Source organism: Gavialis gangeticus, unplaced genomic scaffold (genome assembly GCF_001723915.1).
Source record: "Gavialis gangeticus isolate Ggan-Ray unplaced genomic scaffold, GavGan_comp1, whole genome shotgun sequence".
Taxonomy (NCBI): domain Eukaryota; kingdom Metazoa; phylum Chordata; order Crocodylia; family Gavialidae; genus Gavialis; species Gavialis gangeticus.
Genome location: NW_017729032.1, coordinates 171,543,337 through 171,566,569, shown reverse-complemented (window position 1 = coordinate 171,566,569; position 23,233 = coordinate 171,543,337). Strand labels below are relative to the sequence as shown.

The following is a 23,233-nucleotide window of genomic DNA, read 5'->3' as shown; positions in this document are numbered from 1 at the left end:
AGTAGGCATGGTGAACTTCAGGCCACCTCCACAGAACATTCAAGGACCTGGGCTGACATATACAGCTGCATTAGAAAGTAGAAAAACCAAGGTGGTTTGCAGAACATCAAGTTCTAAATGCATTATTGCCAAGCTCCTATATCTGGTTTAGGTAATTCACACAAACTGAGCATAAAAGAGTTCAGACATCACTGCTGCATATCACTCTGGATGATAAACTTCAGCAGTGACACTCTAGATGGGCCTGTGCACATATGGCTCAGTTTCCATTAATATGGCAAGTTGTTATTGTGACCACTAAGATAGCAGACCAAAAAAAGAAATAAAGAAATTAAAAAGCTTCCACTACTTTTGAGAAGTTCTTTGTAGGGCGCAACAGTACTTTGGCTCCAGATGCTGCCTGTATGCACGCTTGAGACACATTCCCAGGACAGTTCTACACCAGGGGTGAGCAATTATTTCAGCTGGTGGACCGCTCAATGAGTTTTGGTGAGCTGTTGGGGGCCACATACAAAAAAATCTTTCAGAAATATCATTTTAACAAATTACAGAGAAAAAAGAAATCATATACTAAAAATCAAACATCTACTATAACATTTTAATTTTATTGCAAAAAATATTCTTTGTCTTGATTTATGTATTTTTGAGTAGTATATATAAAGGCAATTGCATAATAGCTCAAAATAAAGTCTTACTTTTTTATATTGTATGTGGGGAGATGAGGTATGTGGGTGGTGTGGGGAGTAGGGACAGTGGAGAGGAATGAGGGGGTGGAGGGGTGGGGGGGAGCAGGGCTGGGCATGTGAGTTGGGGTGGGTCAGACACATTTTGCCCAGTACTGTTCTACACCAGGGCTGTTGTGACCCAGCTCAATGGGCAGTGCAATGGGTGTGCATGTAAAATGCAGGCCCAGGACCTTCCCAGGAGCAATAAACTGTGAAGCAATAAGCTTCCCAATGGCACATGCAGATGCACCCACACTCATGAACATTTGTTCAGCTCAGAGGGTGTCATAAGGCCCTAATTCTCAGCTATTGTCTCTTGTAAGTGTGAACAATCAAAGGCCGCTCAAGTCAACCACTGCCTTACTAAAACAGACATGGCGTAATGTAAAGACATATCAAAATTATATTTATAGCCAATTTAATATAATAAATATATTTATATCCAATACATATAGATATGAAAGTGACTAAACTTAACCTACTTTCCCACCAGCTACAAATAGAGACTAAACACCACAGGATTAAAACTAATCTAGGAGATTACCCGTGCATGTCACACAGTGAACCCCAAAGGGTTCTGGGGTGAATCCATGACATAGGGTAAGAACCACTAGACAACTGTAATTTACAAGGAAAATTTGGACGCAGGGAATGAACTTCAGGTTCTGTAACTATCCTTTAAAGATACTAAGTACTTTTAGGGCAAACTGATAAAGGTAATAAATCCTAAATATCTTCTTTCAGATTGTTACACTTGTAACAAGTAGATTTGAGGTGGCTTGGACAACAATAATAAATGAGATCTCAGACCATTCCAGTCGTATAGAACACATTGATTTATTGACAGCTTAAAGCAAAATGAAATGATCAGATACATTACATATGGGATGAGTAGTCTATTGCTCAATGATATTGCTGGCCAGATTAAGTTGTCAGGCAAGGGGGCTTCAGCGCATCTGCACAGTGGTGTCTTTGTTGTTATGTACCCAAGTTGCTTTCCATGTAACCTCTTCTTTTACACCTCACAGTTCCTTTGTTTGCTGTTATCCAATCAAATTCTACCACCTCTTCAGTTGTTGATCCTTGTTCATGTTCAATTTCCATGAGTCTTGCGGCTGTCTCCTTTCATTTCCCTTTTTTCCCTTCTGTCCTTATGAAGTCAACAAGCCAGTAAGCTTATAACAATTATATGCAAGTAATTTCCAGATCACAAAGGGGACCCATTGTGGTCAGCCTAGACTTGTACTATTTTAAATGCAGGTATTTCCTTCTTTTGTGGCCAGCCTAGACATTCACATAATACCCACTGAGCACGTCTACATGTGATGCTACGTTGCCATAGCAACATGCTACAGCAACACAGTGACCACATGCATTGACATGTGACCAGCAGCTACTTCATCATAGTGGCGCGTTCCCTCATTATAGTGCACACTACAGTGAAGCAGTGCCTAAAAATAACCGTGAGCCCAGCGTACATTGCAGTACTTCCAAAAGGTCACACGTAGATGCACCCAATGGGTATTATATTAGAGTCATGATGGGTGCATCAACAAGTGCCCATGAAGCGGTTATTTTTAGCCATTACTTCACCAGAAAGAAGTACTAAAGCAGGGGTTGTCAACCGGAGGTACATGTACTCCTGGGGGTACTTGGGAAAGCCCCAGGGGGTAGACAGCAGCAGCACAGAAAAACGGGGGGTGGGGCTGCCAGCACATTGTGCTGCTGTGCACTGCCAGCATTTTTTTCACCAGCATTTCCATCGCTGGCACTTAAGGTTTTACTGCCCTGGGCACACGAGGGACCCTCCTGCCCAGTTGTTGATTGGCTACAAGAAACCACCCCCCACTCATTGATTGGCCACTGCAGAACACCCCCCCGCCACCACTTTTCGACCAGTTGCACACTGACCAAAAAGGTTGAAACCTCTATACTAAAGCATGGTGCAATAGCAGCATGTATTGCACCAGTGTCATATGTCACCGTATGGGCATGTGCAGACACACCCATCATGACTTTAACTTATTAAAGACACATTAGTCTATGACCAATCTTAACTGTGATATTATAATTTGTTCTATATATATTGTCCTCTCTCTTCCTTTTTGTAGAGTCCAGACATATTCTGTCTGTGTTAGTACTCAATGTTGCCTATAGTTAACAGTTAGTCTTGTTTCACATCCTAAAAGGGTTTTCGGAAGGTTACTGCTTTGGCAAAAAATAGCAGCAAAAAGCAGGCTCTGCTCTCCCAGAAGCCATTTAGCCTTGACATATCTTTCAGGAGCCTATAGTTACTTGCAAAATAAGGGGCATAGCCTACAAAATAATAGTGGCTATTAACAGTGAAGAGAGGATTTTGCCCCTTGTATTTTTCAGGACATTCCCTAATTATCTCATTAAAGCAGGCAAAAAAGTAGTTTAAGTACTCAGCTGCCTGTATGCTTTTACCTGGTATGATCCTTCACACCTCAGACTACTTACCTATAGTTTAAATTTGAACTAGTATTATTTTAATCTTTCTTTTTCCTATTCATTTTTTCCTATTGCAACTGCCAGTATTCAACTAGCAGACAGTAGTTGAATACTACCAGACAGGTAGTTTTCAACTGTCCTGTCTCTTAGTAACATTGATCTTTGGGGTCTACATAAAAAAGTCATAACATACCCCTACGTATGACATTAGTAACTGTTTACTGGAAGTTGTATTCCCAGGCTAGATACAGACAGTCAAAAAGCCCGAGGCTGAATAGTCTTTGAAGGTTAGTCTAAGATGCACAGATTAAATTGAAACAGAAGTGAACATACATTTATCCTTGATTCAGGAAATGCAGCCACATGCCTGCAGTGGCTCAGGCCAGAAGCGGGGCAGGGTGGGGCGGGGTGAGACAGGCAGGGAGAACTAGAGCATCGCTCTCTGGTTGTATGTTCAGTTCCTAATCTTGCTGCCCCCCAAGGGATCTGGGATTTGCAGTGCAGAATTACAGAGGCAGGACTCTGCAGGGGTGCTCATCTCTTCCTCTTCTTGCTTCCAGATGCCTCTGGGATTTTAGGTCTAGAGTTTCAGCCAGCAGCAAGTTTGAGTGGGGGAAGGGGTGTTTAACTCCCCTCTGTCCCCAGACCCAGCTGGAGCTTGTTTGGGGGGGGAGGGGCAGTCCCCCCCATAGACTGGGCTGCATCCCCAGCCAGGCTTCCCACCCCCTCATCTCCATGTCAGCCAGCCCTCACTGCTCCAGCTAGGGAGGCACAGGGGCAAGGTCAGCACTGCTCTCTGCACCAGATAGCACAGTCCAGCCCAAGGCTGCAAAATGCTGGGATGCTGGAGGACTCCGATTTAACTAGAACCAGGAAGGGGTCTGGAACAGAAGTTTTATAAACCAGTTTGACCCAAATCAGTTAAATCTGATACTATATTCAACCAGGTTTATCTTAAACCAGTTTCAGCCATTTTGAAACTGGTTTATGTATACTGAGCTTTTGTTCTGTTACAAGTTTAAACCAGTTTTTGATCACTTTAATTGGTTTATGTGTAGCTTGTCCCTAGCCCCAGTGTTTCCCATATATTTTCTAAATCTGACTATTTTTACCATGTTGTGGTAGTATTCAAGTGATGTTGGTAGCCATAATGATCTAAGAAGTATACAAGAGGCAAGGAATGTGTGTGTGTGATATCTTTTATTGGACCAACTGCATGGTTGGATTAGACAAGCTTTTGAATGTAATGCACTGCATTCAAAAACTTGTCTAAGTCTTCTATAAATGTATCACTGACAAAAATTCTCCCCTCTTGACTATTTTAAATTATTTTATAAAACACTAACACAGCAAAGTGGACTTATGTGATGTTGACAGAGTCCAGTGTTAACAAACAAGCCAAAAGAATTCAACATACCACAATAGACACGTATATTCTGAGGGGTGACATGCACATGACTACAGCAGACCAATCAACACAAAGATTGTTCTTATCATGTTCCAATTTCAATTTTTTGGGTTTTGAGGTGCTCAATGGCTAAATTTAAAGAAAAGTTCTATAAATGAGTAATAAACTGCTTAGAATTAAAACAAACTGTTTTTTTGTATTGATATAATTTGTGCTAGAAACTAGAAGGTTTGTATCAGTGAAATGAAGTTCTAGGTAGCATATGGATTGATACTATGTGAAATGTATTTCACGTGGCAAGCACAGACTAAAATTAGAAAACAGAGCAAGCTGAAAAGCATACTGGCTGTAGAAATTAGCTGAATAGCTGTCAAAGGGAAGTGCCTAGTTCCAGCACATAAAAAACATGTTAGGTCCCTGGTACATTCTCTTCATCCTGTTTTCTGTTTTAATTGGACACATGAGAGAGCAGCAGATGTATTTTTATTTTATGAAATTCCAACAAGTTTCAAGTTACTTTCACAGTTATTCAATGACTTCTATACCTACAATATTTCTATCAACAAAAAAATCAATGATGTGATTACATTTTTATTCTATTTTCCTTGAAGAAAAAAAGTCTCAATTTAACTCTATGGAATTTGCTCTTCTGCAGATTTCAATCAATTAGGCCTAAAATAATCCTTTGCTTTAAAAAGTAGGAAATGCAAGGGGCTGGACCTGATGATCTTGCAAGGTCCCTTCCAGCCCTAATGTCTATGAATCTATGAAATGAGACTGAAGAACGAAGGGGCAGGACTGAGGAAGCTGAGGTGGCATTGTAGGCTTATGCAATTCGTATTTGTTTAGACCAGGGGTTCTTAACCTTTTTTGTGCCCTGGACCCCTTTAGCAGTCTGGTGAAGCCTACGGACCCCTTCTCAGAATAATGTTTTTAAATGCATAAAATAAAATACAAAGAGGTTAGTGAAAATAAAGATGTAATTTTTTTCCCATCCAAGTTCACGGATCCCCTGAAATCTATCCACAGAGCTTGGGGGTCTGTGGACCCCAGATTAAGAATCTCTGGGGTTTAGACCTTCTTCAAAGCATAGAGAGCCACCATATAGGCCAAATGTGGCAGTATTTGGCTGTTACAAAGCAGAACAGAGCAAAGGATGCCTTGGGATTTTTTCCTGATACAGTGCCAACAATTACATGATAGTTTATTATAGTCAAAGCTCTATTAAAAACAAACTCCCTTGAACCACTGCTACACAATAAGGATTTTAAATGACCTCTGGGTAGTTGTGACTTAATCCGTATTAATTTACTGGATGGCAAATATCACAAAGCATTTTGCATGTTGATGGATGACTGTCATTCTGAATTAGTTGAGGAGAAACTTTGTGCTTCAACTCTACTATTTTTAGGCTCAGAAACTTGATGAAGACGCCACATATTATGCCCTGTCACCCCCACCTACTCCCCACCCCCCTGGCTCCACATGGCAAAGTTTCCTGCATGTGAGCCACAGGCTGTTGATAGTGATCTGCTGTAGCCATTATAACATTCTTTGGCAAAAATTCAGGAATCTGTCAAGGAAAAGCATCTTTCATTTCTGCATATTTATAAGTTGTTCTTTCAAGGGAAACAGTCTTAGTCCTGCACTGAGTCTTGTAATACTTTCAGTCTCTGTGGTACATGCCCACGTTCACCAGATACAAAATATTCACTTGGGAATTTCTTTAGCAGCAAACCTATGGGGGGCATCCAACTCAAGATCAAATTAATGCACCTTACATATACGGCTAAAACTGAAAGTAGGAACTCATCAATAAATAGGACCAGGACACTGCAGCTAGGGACAGAAGTTACACATAAACCAATATAAGTTATTAGAAACTGATTCAGATCTGTAATACAACTGAAGCTCAGTGCACACAAACTGCTTTCAAAATGGCTGAAGCTGGTTTCAGACAAACCTGGACGGATATAGTACCAGACTTAACTGATTTGGGTTAAATCATAATCATAATATATACTTGTGCATATAGTATGATCTCTTGTTCCCCTATGCCATTCCAAGCTGACCCAGAACTCAGATACATTATTTTTTGAATGATCTCCAGATCATTCATATTTGGCCACGTTTCCTTTCATGTTTGAACATGTTTGGAACTCCTAAACAGTTCCCAGGTGAGCTGCAGTTGCCACCACATGTACTCTGCCCACCCCAGCTGTTCCTCTTAATGCAGTATCATCATCATCAGCAGCAGCTGCCAGGAATAATTTTGGAGTTCCTGGCATGAGTATGTTCCTGGGGCACAGACTCTGTGAGGGTGAGGGGGTGATTCAGCATCTGTCCTAACTTGGCACCCAGAGAAGGTGCCCCTTTCACCCACCTTTAGTTATATTACTGCTGTTGAGAATCATTGTCAGAGATGGACACAGGTACTGGTTTTATTGAACAGGGTGATGACATTAGGAGCCTGTGCAGGATTGGGGCTGCAGCATCTAAGCTCTAGGACTAGGAAACTGCTCTAGACCTGTAAGAGAACAGAAATTCGACACACAAAACCAGTCTATACCCATAACAACAGAAGTGTGGCAGAAATAGACTGGTTTAAAAATGGTGGAACCCAGTCGAAGATTTGCTCCCCCCACCAAAGGGCAAATGTGTGTTCTGTTTACTACTCATCTAAACTACACTGCTTACACAAAATCATGTAAATTAGATCAATTGTGGCTTAGGCTTTAGCATAGGTACTAAGGTGTCTGGTGTTACCAGTATTGAGGTGGTTGGCATCAGTTCTTCAGGCCTTCATGATACTGCCTGACTGCAGGTATAATGTGTGCTCAAATGAATGTTAGCCAAAAGGCTTCTCTAGCTTCTCTGTGACAGGGATTGTTGTTCTTTTGGTTTGAAGTTGCTCTCACAGAGTGCTCTAGCAGATGTAGCTTGCGGTAAGCAGCCTTAAATTGTAGGTCCTTGAAGAAAAAGACTGACACAAAAAGCACCTGTATTGGAAGAAAACCTTATGCTGGATTAAAAAGACACTAGGGATGGGGACCAGTCTGCTGCAGCTTCTATAAACACTTCTCAAACTTGTGAGATATTTTGCTTAACTTCAATCTCAAAGTGGCATGAAGATTATTATCTGACCATAACTTTTAAGAAAAACTAGTCTTTTTAACAAAAACTCCCATATCATACACATGCACACACTCACGTATAAGAGATAAAGCAATAACAGCTGCTTGACACCTCTTTACAGAGAGCATTTTGAACATAAAAGGTTATAAAACATGCTTCTAAATATAAAGAAAAATGACATTGAATAATGATTTGCAAGACATCTTTTGAGAAGGCAAGTGTGCTGAATCACTGACAAGTTAAATTGCATTTTAATCAGTTTTAAAAGTACTCATGGGCAAAGTAAGACTATTTTATTAAATTAGTGACCTTCTGTCTAAACAATGCTGTTCAAAAATGTTTAAAGGCTCTTTATAACTAAAGCAGTGACTTGCCACCTCAAAAAAACCTGTAGTCATTTACAATTGTGATAAAAAACATAAAAAGCAAAGACCAGTTATGTTTGGGGAATCCAGGGGAAAATCAAGAGATTTAAACTAACAGTACTTCTAAGAATAGAGAGGGAGGTAGTGGTGTTTGCCTAAAGGTAGCCAGATGGTAGAAGAGGTTAGTACCTTATAAACTCATTCAGAGAGGCTTGAGCTTTCATGAGCTACAACCTACTTTGTGAGATGCTATGAAACTTCACAGAAAATTTTATAAGATCAATCTTTAAATCTATGGAACTGATTTTTAGCCTACAAAAGCTCATGCCTCTCTGAATGAGTCTATAACAGGGGTGGGCAAAATGCGGCCCATGGGCCGGATGTGGCCCGCTAGGCCATTCTATCTGGCCCATGGGGCCCCTAAAAAATTGAGAAAATTAATATTTATCTGCCCCTGGATGCCTACCATGCGGCCCTTGATGGCTTGCGAAAACTCAGTAAGTGCCCCTCCGTCCCAAATAATTGCCCAGCCCTGGTCTATAACATGGGTTTTCAACCTTTTTGGGTCAGTGTATCCCCAGTGGCCGGATGGTGTGTCACCCACTCCGGTGTCCAGGGCTGCACGCAGATGCTTCTCTCCCATCAGGGTTCATAAACCCTCCTTGAGGTTCCGCTGTGTTTTCTTTTAAAACAGCTGACAGAGAAGACAGAAGTTTCTGTCTTTCCTTACTTCAAATCCCTTGTTAGGACACTCACCACTATGTGGAAGACTCAGGTTCAATTCCTGCCTTGACCTGCAAGGATTCAAACTCACTTTAGTCCATGTCTATTTAAAATAAAATGTATAAGCAGTTCTTGGAGCACAGCCCAGGCCTCAAGAACACCCTTTTAAAAGTGAGTGCCTTACCCACTAGACTACACAGATTACTCTCATTTGTTCCCTCTCTGGCCCAATGAACATTACATTCTTTTTTGCAAAGTGAAATAGGGCTGAGGGCCTCCCACCCAAGCAATTATACAGCCTGGTGGTCAGAAGACTGCCAAGAAGTGAGAGATGCGGAGTTGGAATCATCCGAGACAGAGGATGGAATTGAACCTGGAAGTATATTATTTACTATTAGTTTAAAATTAATTTTGACATGGAAATAAATAACAATTCTAGAGAGAGATGGACATATGTAATTACTGTATTTTTACACATATGATACAGTGCCCAAAATAAACATGTACCTTGTTTCTGGAAGGCAGAAGATTGGGAAAATATCCTCCCCTCCTTCAAGTCATGGTTGACTGTGTGACATTAAGTCATCCTGGGAATAGAGTATCTAGGAAGTGTGCCATGCCAGGAGAGCCTGGGTGAGGCAGCAGGAATCTCCACACCAGGAAGTTTCTGGTGCCAGCTGCCTCAGCCAGACTGCCTCCTGGGATGCCATGCTTCCTGGACACTTTATGCTCCCAAAATTACTTATTCCATGTCACACAAGTTTAGGCCCCAGCCCTTTGCAAAAGTAAGACTATTAGTTCTTTATTACAAGTAATTCTTTATATAAAAGTTCCTGTAAATAAAGAGCTACTTCCACATCAAAAGCCTCATCAGGATACTACCAGGACTTCTCTTGCTCCTTCAGGCACAAGCTGCGGTGCCCAGTCAATAGCTACGGCTGAGAGAGTTAACATAAGACTCTACCCCTTTAGCTTGCTGAGCCAGACAAGTGGCAGCTGCATGTCATGCACATCTCCAGGCATGCTTCTGTTCCAGCAAAGACAACAGTTTCTTGCTTAACCCCAATTTGGAAGGGCTGATTTTGAGGGAAAATGGTGCAAATGTACACAAACAAATATAGTACTTTGTAAGGGGTAATAGTAAGCTTATTATAGAAAGCTATTAGTAATAGCCAAATTAGCTATTATACCTCCAATTTTACATAGCCAGCTTTATTTCTTCCTTCTCTTGGCGTTTTAAAAGACAGCTGCCCCTGCCCTTCATGTGAAGACTGATCCATGAGTACGCTCAGAAAATGAACGCCATTCGGAACGTGCAAAAGCAAGCCTAGGTTCTGAATTCTAAATGGGCTTTGGAGTGAGAGAATCATTCCCTGGGAAGACTAAGATGCTTTTGGGCATGCACAGAAATAGACTGTAGGATTAGGAGCTTTAAAGGCAGTTACAGAATTTAGGTGCCTCAGACTCAGATGGGCTGGATGGGGATTTAAGATAGCAGTTCTTTACTTAGGCATCCCAATTCCACCCATTTTCCCCTTCAGAAGCCTAACTGAAAACAGAAGTTCTCTTTCCTTCTTTCCTTTTTAAAATCCAATTGAGCATATAATTAGCTTGATACCTTGTCTTGACATTCTGGTGCAGGAAAAATGCCTGGCTTAGATCTGCTGGGAGAACTTTTGTTCCCAGTAGATGTCATTAATTAATTCAAATATGGCCACAGAGGGGGCAAGAAATTACATTTCTTTTTTAAATTGTGGGGCATCTTTTAAATTTGGCAAAAAGCCATAGTAGTGGGTGACAAGCACTCTGGCATTTTTGAACAGGAATATAATTAGCAGCTTAAGTGAGAGAGAGAGAATTCACACAACTCTCTCAAATTTCAGAAACGGCTGGAAAAAATAAATCAAATGTCGGTAAGACTGGAATATACACTGGAATATAGTGTGATCTCAATAATATAGCAGTTGAAAATTTGTTCATGTTGGTTTTATCCTGAAGTGCTGCAGATGAAAGATCTCTTTGGAAATTAAATAGAAGAGTTTTCTCTATCAGATTTGCTGTTAAGAGTTTTCTGAAAGGCATATGGAGCCCAAATCCCTTGTACTTCAGGTTTTTAATACTTTACGGGATATTAGTTTCAGAAATTAGTGATAGTGTATGGATACTTTTCTATTTACTTTGAAATGTAAATTACCTCTTTCACTAGGACATAGAACACATTTAAAGACATAAGTAAGCCATATTTCCCACATTGGGGTATATGTACACAGGCATCAGTCCTGTAATGCTTTATGTGCACTGTAAATGATCAAAACATTGTATGACCAAATAACGTGAATTTGAAGGGCCAAAAAAACTTCTCATCTACTGACTAGAAAGCCACCTGACCATTTGCCTGCTGCGGCTGTGGCTGAGTCATCCTCCATTCTCTGGCAAAGACAAGCTTCTTAAAAATGCATGAACATAGGTTTATTTTACTCCTCCTGATTATCGTGCACTTCAGAGTGATTTTTGATTTCTTGCATCTTAAAACTCTCAGCAGCTGCATTTTTAAATAATTTTTTTAATGAAGTACAAACACTATAAAACAGCAGTCACCTCATTCTATCAAACAATCTTCATATATTTGTATTCTCTATGTATTTAAGAGAAGATAAAAAAAGATGGAGTTTGTTTTTTTCTGCAATTTTTAAACATACAATTGCTAAAAAAATCTATTTAGGCTTAACAATCTGCTTATTATTAGCACGTGTTTAACTAGCAACACACTACTTGTTTACTTGTGTTTTTCCTGAGGATTTATTTTCATTGCTTATACTATTAGACAAAAAGCCTTGTCAGCAAAAACTACCTGACAATATGTAAATGGTTCATGCCAGAAACCTGCTGGACTAGGTACTTAAAAGTGGGTCATCAAAAAATAACAACAGAATTCTCTCCTCCATTATGTACCAGCTGAACCCTCTCCCTGCCCCTGCAGTTAAGATTAGTCTTTTTTTTTTTTTTAAGAGACTAAACAAATTTCTCTCTACTAAATTGTTTAAAGTGTCAGAAAAAATAAAACGGGGAAATAGCTAACATGCTATTTTTTCCTCCATACCATAGAGAGAAGCTGCTATAATAAATACACAATTTGACATGTACAAGAAGCACCCACATCAGAATACAGAGACAATGGGCTTTCTTCAGCTTTAAAGCTCCATCTGGCAGCATTTCTGTTAGAGATGGCAGCCGGAAGATCTATCAAGTACCAGCAAAGCAGTTCTGCCACTGCAAACCGATGCCTACACAGAGACTGCTCTGTTTTATTTTCTGTGTAAGGTCTTACTGGTAAGAGAGAGAGAGAGAGACAAAGAAAGAGAGACACTGGTAACCTAGCTTTTTGAGAATTGGGTCTCTTACCTGCAATGCAACATCATTTAGCCCAATCCCACAGATTTGGTAGCATCCTTTCTTTACTGCTATGGCTGCAACACCAATGATGTCATGGGGAGGAAGCAGTAACAATCACATGACTGCATTCTCCCTCTATAGGATATCTGATAGGGAGAGGGAAAGGGAGAAAGACTGGCTTGTAATCCTGCAACATTCAGTTGAGGCAGTGCAAGCATACTCAGCCTTTTCATATAGTGTCGCAATTTACAAATCTCTAGTCATCAAAATGGAAAACAGCTTTTTCAGATCTAGAAAGGGGGCTATGATTTGTTGTTACAGCAATAATAAATCATATTGGTAGTATGGAAAAACTGAAGTGGCTATGAAATCTCTGTGCCCATATGTTATATTATTAATATATCACAGAAATCCTCAGATGCACTATTACGTATTTCATAAAATGACAGGGTGTAATAAACATGTTAGTTTGAAAATGGCACAAGCCACAATTTCATAATGGCTCTGCAATATTCTGACATGCCTGATTCTCACCTTACTCTTTCTTTCCTTCATTTGCCCAAAACTTCTCAAAAACATTCTTTTTTTCAAAATCCATTTTGTATTCTTGGAACACTTACGTGGACTTTCTTCTATCTTCTGCATCAGTTCTGCTTACCTTTACTTTTAAGACTCAGCACCTCACCGTCTCTACTCTTTTCTTCATCAATTTTGCTCTATCCATAACTGATATTGATCCTATTTAGTGATCCTACCCCTTCTCCAAACAGTCCCTCGTGTTTGAAATAGTCCCTGTACATGTGTACAAATCTATTACTGCTCTTTCAGTCAAATCCCTCCCTGACATTTTTCCATTCGATCCTTCCTTATTTTTTCATGAAGTATTTCACAGGCATTACATCCTTAAAGATACTATATATTCTCACATACAACATAATACCCTCTCCACAATAATATAATACATGCATCTAGTTTTTGAAAGGCAGAACAAAGAAAAAAAAAATCTTTATTTGAAAATATTGGTAACTAACTCACTCAATCACAGCAGCTAGGGAGCCCAGGGTGCTCACTGTTCTTCTCCCTGTAGAGTATGTGTAGTCTTACTTCTGCTTTCCCTGTCAAAAGCTTAGGCAGCAGAAACTGCTATTTCTGTATTTCCCCATTTATAAGCAGGGATCCTGGTTTTCTCTGATTAAAAAAATCCCCAATTTGGGGGTTAAAAAAAAGCAACCCCAAATCCAAATTTTTCCATGATTAAAATGAAATGCCACTATTGCATAGACTTTTGTACTTTTGAAACTCCCACCCTACTGCAACAATAGTTTCAATGCAGATTATTAGCTGACATTGCAGATTTTAGCTGAAATTGAGATTAGCACCATTTAACTTATCAGTTGTCCAGGTGCCTCATTTCAGGAATTTCTGTGCAACTTGCCAGATAATGTAAACATTAACAAGGTTAATAAGATAGTAAATTGTTTTAATTAAATCAGTATGAACACAGGAAATTATTTTTACTGTACAAAAGTTTCTAAATTAATGGTTTTCTTCTCCCATTTGTATTGGTTATTCCCACTGAACTCACCCTAAAGTTTAGTTTTCTCCCCAACACATGCTTCAGGTATATTTTTAGCGTGACTATCTCATTACTACTACACTGAAGGAACACTGCTGGCATGCTACCTAACCGACCACAGAAAATGAAATTATAACACCCAGACACTTACATGCAACTTCTGTATTTTACAGAAACACATGTAACTAAAAATATCCTCTAAAAGGTTTTAACCCCGCAAATGCTGGTTATTTTCTAGCATTTCAGCTATACAAATGGTTTAAAATACATAATTTATGTTCACCATTTCCAAATATTTAACACAAATTCCTTTCAAGAAATCCAGTCAATTTATACACTTGTACTGAATATTGAAAAAGAAGCTATATTTAACATAATGTTTTGAAAAAGACTGTGCCAAGGAAAGCAAAACAATTTCATGAGCCTCTGAAATATTCTCCCTGCAAATGAAACTTTTCACTTCTCACATAATATTTTCTATTTGTAGTTTTCCTCTGAACTTAAAAGTACACTAGATGTATAAGAAGCATGGTCTTCACTCAGAATAAAATTCTGTATGTTATATTGGTACACAACAAGATCTGCAGTTAACATTGATATATATGATTAGCTGAGCCCAAGAAGTAAGTAAAACATTATAGAAGCAAAACATTTATGTAACACTTACTTTAAAGTAGCATCCTGTAATATATGCAGCATAGCAGCAGTAGAAAGGACTGTAAGATTTTTGTTTTTATAATGTAGTGTTCTATTAACGTACCCATTTTGTTGTTTATGATGGCAGTGAATGAGTGAAAGCTAAAATGTCCAGACTCTTTCTAGAGGATGGTTTAAAAATAGTTCTAACTATTGTATTCACTTGTAAACACTGAAATGAGAACAGCATCATACGTTCAGTCCTATCATCTCGTCTGTGCTTATGCCGTCTAGAGCTGCACAGCTAAAAATGTAATCCATCATTTCTCCACACATATTGCGTATCCATTTTCAGATATCTCCTGTAAAGAAAGTGTTCTGGTCTGGCTCAGGAACAGAAAATGAGACTAAAATTCATATAACGGTATATATCTTTATTTTGTGCAATTTTGAGAACCCTACTGTGCAGTAAATTCATAAACGAGAAGAAATATGAAAAAGCCATCTGCAGCACATCTATGCAAAATACAAATTAAACCTTAGTTGGGAAATCTTGAACACCTTTTTCCAAGGGCAACTGTTCATCATAGCAAAAAATATATAAAAATAAGTCCAGAAATAACTTAATTATGAGCATCTGGCATAGATGTCACCTTTATTTTCAATAGAGTGGTAGTGGGAGAATATTTCCATGCCTGGCACTGCATCCTTTTCACGGCTCAAGGTTAATCTGTTAAAACTGTTTGGGTTTTACAAGCTCCCTAATCCTGCCTGTTAATTTGAAACATTACTACATTGAACTAAACAACAATGCTCAACAATACAAAAATTACTTTGTAAAGGGTATTATTACAGTACACTTAATGTAAACTATTTCAACCATCATCTTATAAGGTGGTAATCAACAAAGATTTGTTCACATTTTTGGCAAATTATTTTATTTTGTAGAAGAAATACTTTTCAAATAATACAAATGACATAATCATACAGAGTCATGACAAAAACAAGAGAGATGAATACTGAATATGATGACTCATTACCACATCAAAATAGGACTTATTACAACAGTCAGAAACTTAGACTGGCAAAATATACGGATGCTGTACAGTGGTCACCATGTAAAATGAGCAAGATATACCATCAGATACTTCACCTTTATTTCCTATTCTAAGTTTACAATAAGTTTGTGATATCTCAGATACCACTGCATAGCAACTGTTGGTAAACAGTGCCATTTTTAATGGCAACCACTGTAAGCAACATGCATGAATTCCCTCTAGCGTACTGAGCTCTTCAAGTAATGAGCAATGAAAAAGGTGCTGTCCTTAGACTTTTATCCCAACACTGACATGTCTTTCAATTGTCTTTATTTACTTGTTTTGAGTTGATGTACTGTGCATTTTCATATCTCTCTTATCTAGATACAAGAACCTAGTCCACAGCTATCTAAATCCACTGCCAAGAAGAGACACATGAGGGTTCTTACTGTGACAAAGCCAAATATTCCTCAATTTTTCATACTCTTTTTGGCAAGTCAAATGATGGGATGGTTCAAACTTCATGGACAATGCCAGGCAAAAGGGGACAGAATTAATTTTATACTTTCCATCCCTGGAATCAAGTAGTACTTGCTTACTTATTTAGCATTTTTAATTTAAAATATTTATCACAACTTACGTTCCACTTTCTTTTTGCCTCATTTTGGGCAATGAAAAGAGACTCAGTTTGACTTTCAGGTTCTCGTGCTATTACAGAATGCTACAATGAACGCGTTTCAAACATTAAGGGAATGTCGACTTGTGTATAACAAAATAATAACAATATTCTATTGGTCATCAGTCTAGCATATTTATTTATTTTTTTTATGAAACCCAAATTCAGGGCCAAATTTGATCTGATGCCCTCCCATTAACAAAGAGAAAGCTATATTTTTGATCTGGTTGTTCCAGCAATTTAGCTGAATAAGCCTTGAACATGGCACCCTTTTCGGCTGTTAACATATAATTAGAAAAAAATATTAGAAATTGCATATAGTAGCTTAGTAAGAAGTATTTTTACATCCTTGCAAGATGCAAGGACACAAAACTGGCATTCTCGGGAATTTAGGGTGACAGTCCTATATTAAAGCGATTGGTAACAAGTAAAGCTACTCCTTACCAAGTCCTAGCAGGCCCAACTGACAATCAAGTGAGCTCTTTATTCTAGGGCCAGATGGTTCCTAGGAAGCATTTCTATTCAAGAAAGCACTCATTCATGTGCTTTGACAGCCTTCTTGAAGAGAGGTGCTTTACAGAATTGGGGCTCAAATGCTTTTCTGCATCAGGCCATGATCTTGAAAACTGTTCAAATGCTATATTCATTTAATGATTATATTAATATGACAAACTTACAATCCCCCTTTAGCTCCCTGTTTATAAAACCAGCAAAAACAAAGACCTGCCACCCTTCTTCTTCCCCCGTTTAAATTGAGAATCAAGAATATAAAGATACATAGAAACAACTGAAATGAAAACAATTGATTAGCGCACAGTAAGAACATGCAAATGAATTCTGCAATGTTTACTGGCATTTTAATCAGTATTAAAAACACTGCAGGAGATAATATTTTTCTATAACACAGACAGTGCTAAAGGATATAATGTACATAATAAGATACAGAGAGTAAAGCTGATAAAAGTGACAAAATTTAGAACATAGTATTTTCATTTCAGGTATCAGAAACAAAACCAGCTCAATGGTTCCATTCTACTGTATGACAAATACTGAAGAACAAAAATTTCAGTCTTAAAATACATCTTAAAAGTAGGTATTTTCCTTCAAGGAAAAAAGACACTATAAATAAATTACACTACAGTGAATTTGCCTGAACTCACTTTGTTTCTGTCTTCCAGCCTTTAAGTCAAATAAAACAGCATAAAAACTGTACACGCTCTCTTAAACAGGATAGGTGATCTTTTATAAAATAAGTTGTCTTCAGAGATGTCAATTTCACAACAAGGAAAAACCAAGCCTTGTTGCAGTCACTATTATAAAATATATATATGTATATATATATTTATATATATGTTTTTGTTTACTTTTACTTTTTTATTTTTTACAAAATGTGTATATTAGCTTTTACACAAACTTTGTTTTAAAGAAACAGCTAGTGTAATAACTTCATTAAAATAAAAGAGATAAATACTTCATGTTTACAATGCAACATGTCATACATCATCAGCTGGCAGAGGAGGTATGTTTATCCTTGGTCTTGTAAAAAAAGCTATCTTCTCTCTGTATTTGAAAACACACAGATAAAAAGGAGGTGAATCAAATATATATACAGTTTTTATTTAAGAAAAATTCAATATTTATTTAGCGTAAGGACCACTTTAAATCAAATACTTAATGAGAGAGATTTATCAGAGAATCATAGAAATGTAGGGCTTGAAGGGACCTCAGGAAATCATTCAGTCCAGTGGTTCTCAAGCTTTTTTTTTTTTTAAATATACCAGGATTCATTTGTAAACATTGATGGCCAGTCCTGAACCAGCGCCCCTCACTCCTGACCACTCCTCCACCCCCAGGTCCCAGCCCTCCAGTGTGGGAGGCAGGGGGTGGGTATGGAGGGCAGTGGGAGCCCCAAGCAGCCCTTGCAGGCTGAAACTCTGCCAGCCTGCAAGGGAAAAGTTATGGTTTCCCATGTTTTTCTCCTTTAAAGGAGATTCTATTTTTAAATTTTGTTGATCCATTTTCAAAGTTTATTTGTGACCCTTTCATATATTTTTGTTATTCACTTTTGGGTTGCAACCCATGGGTTGAGAAACGCTGATGAAGTCTAACTCCATGCCTGAGGCAGGATCATCCTTATTTAAAGCATCCCATACAAATCTTTGTCTAACCTGTTACTAGCCCTACACAGTCAACCCTGCTGCACAACTACAAGGCACAGCACCCTAACCCACCACAGGTAAAGCAGGGGGACAATGCTGGTCAGTGCCCTGCTGCTGCAAAGCTGTTAAAGTGTGCTCAAGAGATCAGGGGAATACATCAAAGGCTTGGTGAATAACTGTTCACCAGGGCACCCTTGGGGAAAACCAGGCATAATGGTCACAAACTCCTGGAAGACCGTTTCAGGCTCAACTGTAGGGAAAACTTCATCATAGTCAGGGTGTCCAGACTGTGAAATAAACTCTCTCCAGAGGTGGTGCAATCACCTACACTGGAAATCTTCAAGAGGAGACTGGACAGTCACCTTGCTGGGGTCACCTGACCTCAGTTGTCTTTTCTGCTGGGTGCAGGGGGGCTGGACCTGATGATCTTGAGAGGTCCCTTCCAGCCCCTCACAATCTATGAATCAACAGAAAGGACCATGCCCCCTGCTGCAGACCAAGCCAAAATCTCCCACAGTCCATAATAAACCAAGTCCAATTTATAGTTTTAGAATTACTATTCTTTTGGATATAAGAGAAAAGGAACACATACAAGAATAAATTAAAATAGGTGCCATATTTATGGATTAATCTATTTAAGGGAACAGGGAAATTCTTATTCATATTTTTCCTTTTTTTCCTTGAACAACCAACTTACACACTAGAATAAGTTTGAAAATAAATTGTGTACATGTAGATCACATGCATTACGGAACAGCTTTGTATTACCTTTGTATACCAGCCCTTTCATTTGATTTATTCCCCCCCGCTTTGTGTTTCCTAATATATAGGTGTGATGCCCAAAACCAAAACGGTTAATGAGCAACTTATAGCAAAAAAAATCTGCTTTTTGAAGGCATCTGAAAATATTGGCTAAAATAGACCTTATGAAACTGCTTCCTGTAAATGTTTCCTGCCTGTCTGAAGTATAACTGTAAAGAATATACAAATATATTATTATATACACATATATAGAACTGTTTGTACTGGTCATAAGACAGACATAAGTTTTAAAAAGCAGAACGAAAGTGAAACTGCGAACTTAGCTGATTTAATACATTTTTGCTTGGAGTCAGTAAGATTAACAAACCTAACCACAAGGTATAATTAACATATCTTAAAAAATTATTATTAGTGGATTGAACTTCAGGCAGAAAACATGTTAATCTCAAACCCCAAAGTGATGTGGTGTGATTTGCTTATTGGGTTAACCCAAGCTTGGGCAGTAACCTATTATAATAATTTCTAACACCTTTTAACCCCATAGGGTAACAGCTATAGGGTAAGATTGTGAGGGGCTCTAAAGCAAACAAATTAACATAGAACACACATGTTAAGTGACCAGCAGGAAGGATGGAACAGAATGTTCATTGCTGTCCCATGCCCCCAGATCCCTTACTTCCAGTGTGAGCGAGGACCAGATCCTAACTGAGGGACCTTCCTCAGTGCTCCCTCCAACAGCGTGGATCAGGGACGCCCGACTTCACTGAATCAACTTGATGTGTACCTGACACTAAGGAACTATCGAAAAGTTGCTAACCAAGTGGGAACTCTTTGTTAATTTGTCTGTTTTTATTATCACTGCCAATTCTTAATTTTTATTGTTAGGTTGTCTGTTTATTAGCTTAACCTCTTTACTAACTGTTATACGTATAAACTATATCTTTTGCTGTTATAAGTAAAATTCATTTTTACTCTTAAGTGGAACTTGTCATTGCTTCCCTCCCAACTTCACCTCCTTGATCCCGAACCAAACAGCCCAGTGGCTGATACAGTTGCAGCACTCAGTTAGCCCATAACTAAATTGATACATTCACAGTGCCCAGCTGGCCTGTGACAACAGGATTCATGTAATCTGCTACTTTAAAAATGAAAAATATCAAACCAAACTTACAACACTTCTCTCTCTTCAGTTGCTGCCTAGAGGGGCTTGTCCCCTTCTTATCGTACTCTAATCAGGAGCAACAATATACATCCCTGGCCCTTGGACCTGAGGATCTTCAGCTGTGTTCAGTTGCACAAAGCTTTGTCCACACTGCACTGCAGCTGGGCACTGGGGAGGTTTTCCCATGCTGCAGTTAGTCTGCAGTAAGAAGCAGTGGCAGCAGTATTGGAGATAGTGGGCAGGTCCTAGTACTGTCCTATATCAGACCTGAGTCAGGTCATTCTAACCTGTTGCAGCACAAAGATTGCCTATCAATGCCTTAACTAGAAAATGAACTGAGCTTGGAGTTGTGTTGATTTTATTGAAGCCTTCCCAGTGCTTCTAACACAAATTCAAGTAAACAGGTTTTAACAGCCAAATATGAAGCTACAGTCAAATATGAAGATGTAACTATTTTTTCCTGTCCAGTCACTTCACTGCAGCAGTTACTCATTGCTAAAACTCTTCATGTCTTGGCATCTGTACAGTAGCTTATATATGAAACAAACTGCTATTTTTGTCTCAATAATGTGTGTTAATGTTTAACAATGCCACTGACAAGCAAAACGAACACTGAATTTGGCAAAAGAAAGAGAGCAGCAACTATGGAGGACGAGGGGATTGGAAAGGAAAATGCACACAGAGAAGACAGTGAAAGGGAGGAGGATAGTAATAGGAACAATACGGAAAAGCCGTTACAGGAACAGCATTCATAGATTTCATAGACATTAGGGCTGTAAGGGACCTCGGAAGATCATCGAGTCCAGCCCCTCGCCCAAAGGGCAGGAAGTCAGCTGGGGTCATAGGATCCCAACAAGATAAGCATCCAATTTACTGCAATTGTAAATATATAATGTTAAATGATCTAATTTTGCTTACTTGGATGTAACTGGCACTTGGAGAATTTGGCAAATCCTACAAGCTCCATTTCCCAATGCCCTACAGAGGCCTTAATATCAATCTATGGATTTACAGCCCAAGATAGATGCACACAATGTACAGATTTTTTTTTGTATTAGAGCCTAGTTTTATTTGCTTTCTGAGAGATACTGCAGCTCTTCTTTCATTATTATTCCTGGTACTATAAATTGTTGCAAGGAAAAGCTCATTCAAATCAAGCAAATAATGAAAGGGCTCTGATACAGTACCCATCCCAGATGATCTGGATCTACCAAATTAGTAACTACAACATGTTAGTCAATTCAGAATCATGTAGAGCAGTGATTCTTAGCCAGGGTGCCATGGGGTGACACACAATATTAGTACTGTATGTTGTGCAAACATGAGTCACAAGATCAACCAAGAAATTTCAAATAGGATTCCATAGCATCAAAAAACATTCTGACCTGTTGTGATCAAAGCTCTTTGCAACAAAAAAACTGCTGTATTATTTTTCTGTCATCAAAAATGAGTGAAAACAGAGCTGGTATTTTCTGAAGGATGCCTTGACCTAACAATGGAGTCTTGATTCTAAAAAGATTAAGAACCACTGGCTTAGAGACATAAGCATGCACTACTTCCCATGTATGTTACTGCTTACCTGAAAGTCTGCACCTGAATAGGCTCCTTCTGATTTTGTCCACGTAGCTGGTATATTTCTTTGGATGCTTTCTTCAGCATTTTTTCAGCTGCTTGTTCTTGATGATGTTCAAATTTGGTCTGTCTTGTCTGAAAATTAATATTAAAACAAAACTATATACTAATTTTGGAAACAGAGATGAAAGCTCCTGGAGATTCCTAATAGGCTCTTTGACTTCTAAAACACAACTCCCCAACCTGTGGTCTTAAAAAAACCTAAATTGCCCAAAGTCATAGGTTCAATTTTGATAAGACTGTTTCAGAAGCAATAAGGGCTGAAACATACATATTAAACCTCTTCTAGTTCACTGTGTTTGGAATTTCAAAGAAGAGAGAGGTTATATCAACTCTGTGGGTGTTTTGAAGATCCAATGACAACTTCTGCAGTGGTTTGTAGGCTTGTGGCCTTGGCTACAATTTACCATTATTGGGAATTAATAAGCATGTGCCCCAAGAAGACAGCACATGGAATAATACATAAATCAGCATACAGTCTTACAGAGGCCAAGTAGAAGAAATAATGCACAGAAATAATAATACGATTCTAATAGTAAATATCAGAAAGCATATTTTAAACTACTGATACATTCAAATTCTTAGGGGAGAGCTTTGAACTTTTCAGACAGATTAGACAATGCCATCCTCCTAGTCATCACCACAAGAAAATCACTAGGAATCAGTGCAGTGGTGTTTTGACAATGGTAGGGAGAGACAATAAGACAATGGTGAAGAAACAAAACACTGAAATCTTGTTATAACATCAGAAGGTTCCATTCCCTTAAGGGTGCATTTGCACTGAAGTAGATTTCATTAAGTTTGTGAACAGGCCCAACTTACAGCCCAGCATATCATACCTGCCTCTCTGCTTCCCTCAGCAAGTTTCGGAATCGCTCATCCCGAAGCACCCAGTGGGGTAGATCCGTCTGCCCTCTGAGTTGGGCATCTTCCAGACGTTGCCTCAACTCTCTCAAAGTACATATCTCCTCATTCAGCTGTCTTTGTCTAGTTCTGGATGCCTGGAGATCCAGCTCCAGGTCTAAGGATGTCCTTGCCATAAGCTCAGCCAAAGAAGATCTACAGGATTGCTGAATTATAATATAAATAAAAAGCATTATAATATAAATTATAAATATAAATTAAAAAATGGAGAGGTTACTCTCAACACGATACATTACTATGTTCTGATAAAGCAGATTTTTCAGGTATTCACTTAACTTTTTTGTCATAGGATTTAAAAAAAAATAAAGTAACTGATATCCTCTTGTAAAATATTGTGTTAATTTAGAAACACAGTAGGATCATAGGAAAGAAGCGCTGTAGGGATCTCAGTGAATCATCTAGTCCAACCTCCTCCTCAAGGGAGGATCATCCCCTGACTAAACTATGC

At 38.7% G+C, this 23,233-nt stretch overlaps 2 protein-coding genes across 2 annotated transcripts in view; both read right to left on the bottom strand.

The window, feature by feature from the left end:
* The window catches only part of CLCN4 (chloride voltage-gated channel 4), a 60,745-nt gene extending 48,390 nt beyond the window's left edge, over positions 1–12,355 (bottom strand). The window contains exon 1 of the mRNA XM_019525538.1: positions 12,231–12,355. The gene's annotated coding sequence lies outside the window, so the exon portion shown is untranslated. The remainder of the gene's footprint in view (positions 1–12,230) is intronic.
* A 2,491-nt stretch (positions 12,356–14,846) lies between these two features.
* WWC3 (WWC family member 3) overlaps positions 14,847–23,233 on the bottom strand; it is a 244,438-nt gene continuing 236,051 nt past the window's right edge. Inside the window, exons 22-24 of the mRNA XM_019523856.1 lie at positions 22,701–22,931; positions 21,809–21,936; positions 14,847–17,706 (exon numbers count right to left, since the gene is read on the bottom strand). Of these exons, the coding sequence (XP_019379401.1) occupies positions 17,640–17,706; positions 21,809–21,936; positions 22,701–22,931 (426 nt within the window). The 3' untranslated portion in view covers positions 14,847–17,639. The remainder of the gene's footprint in view (positions 17,707–21,808; positions 21,937–22,700; positions 22,932–23,233) is intronic.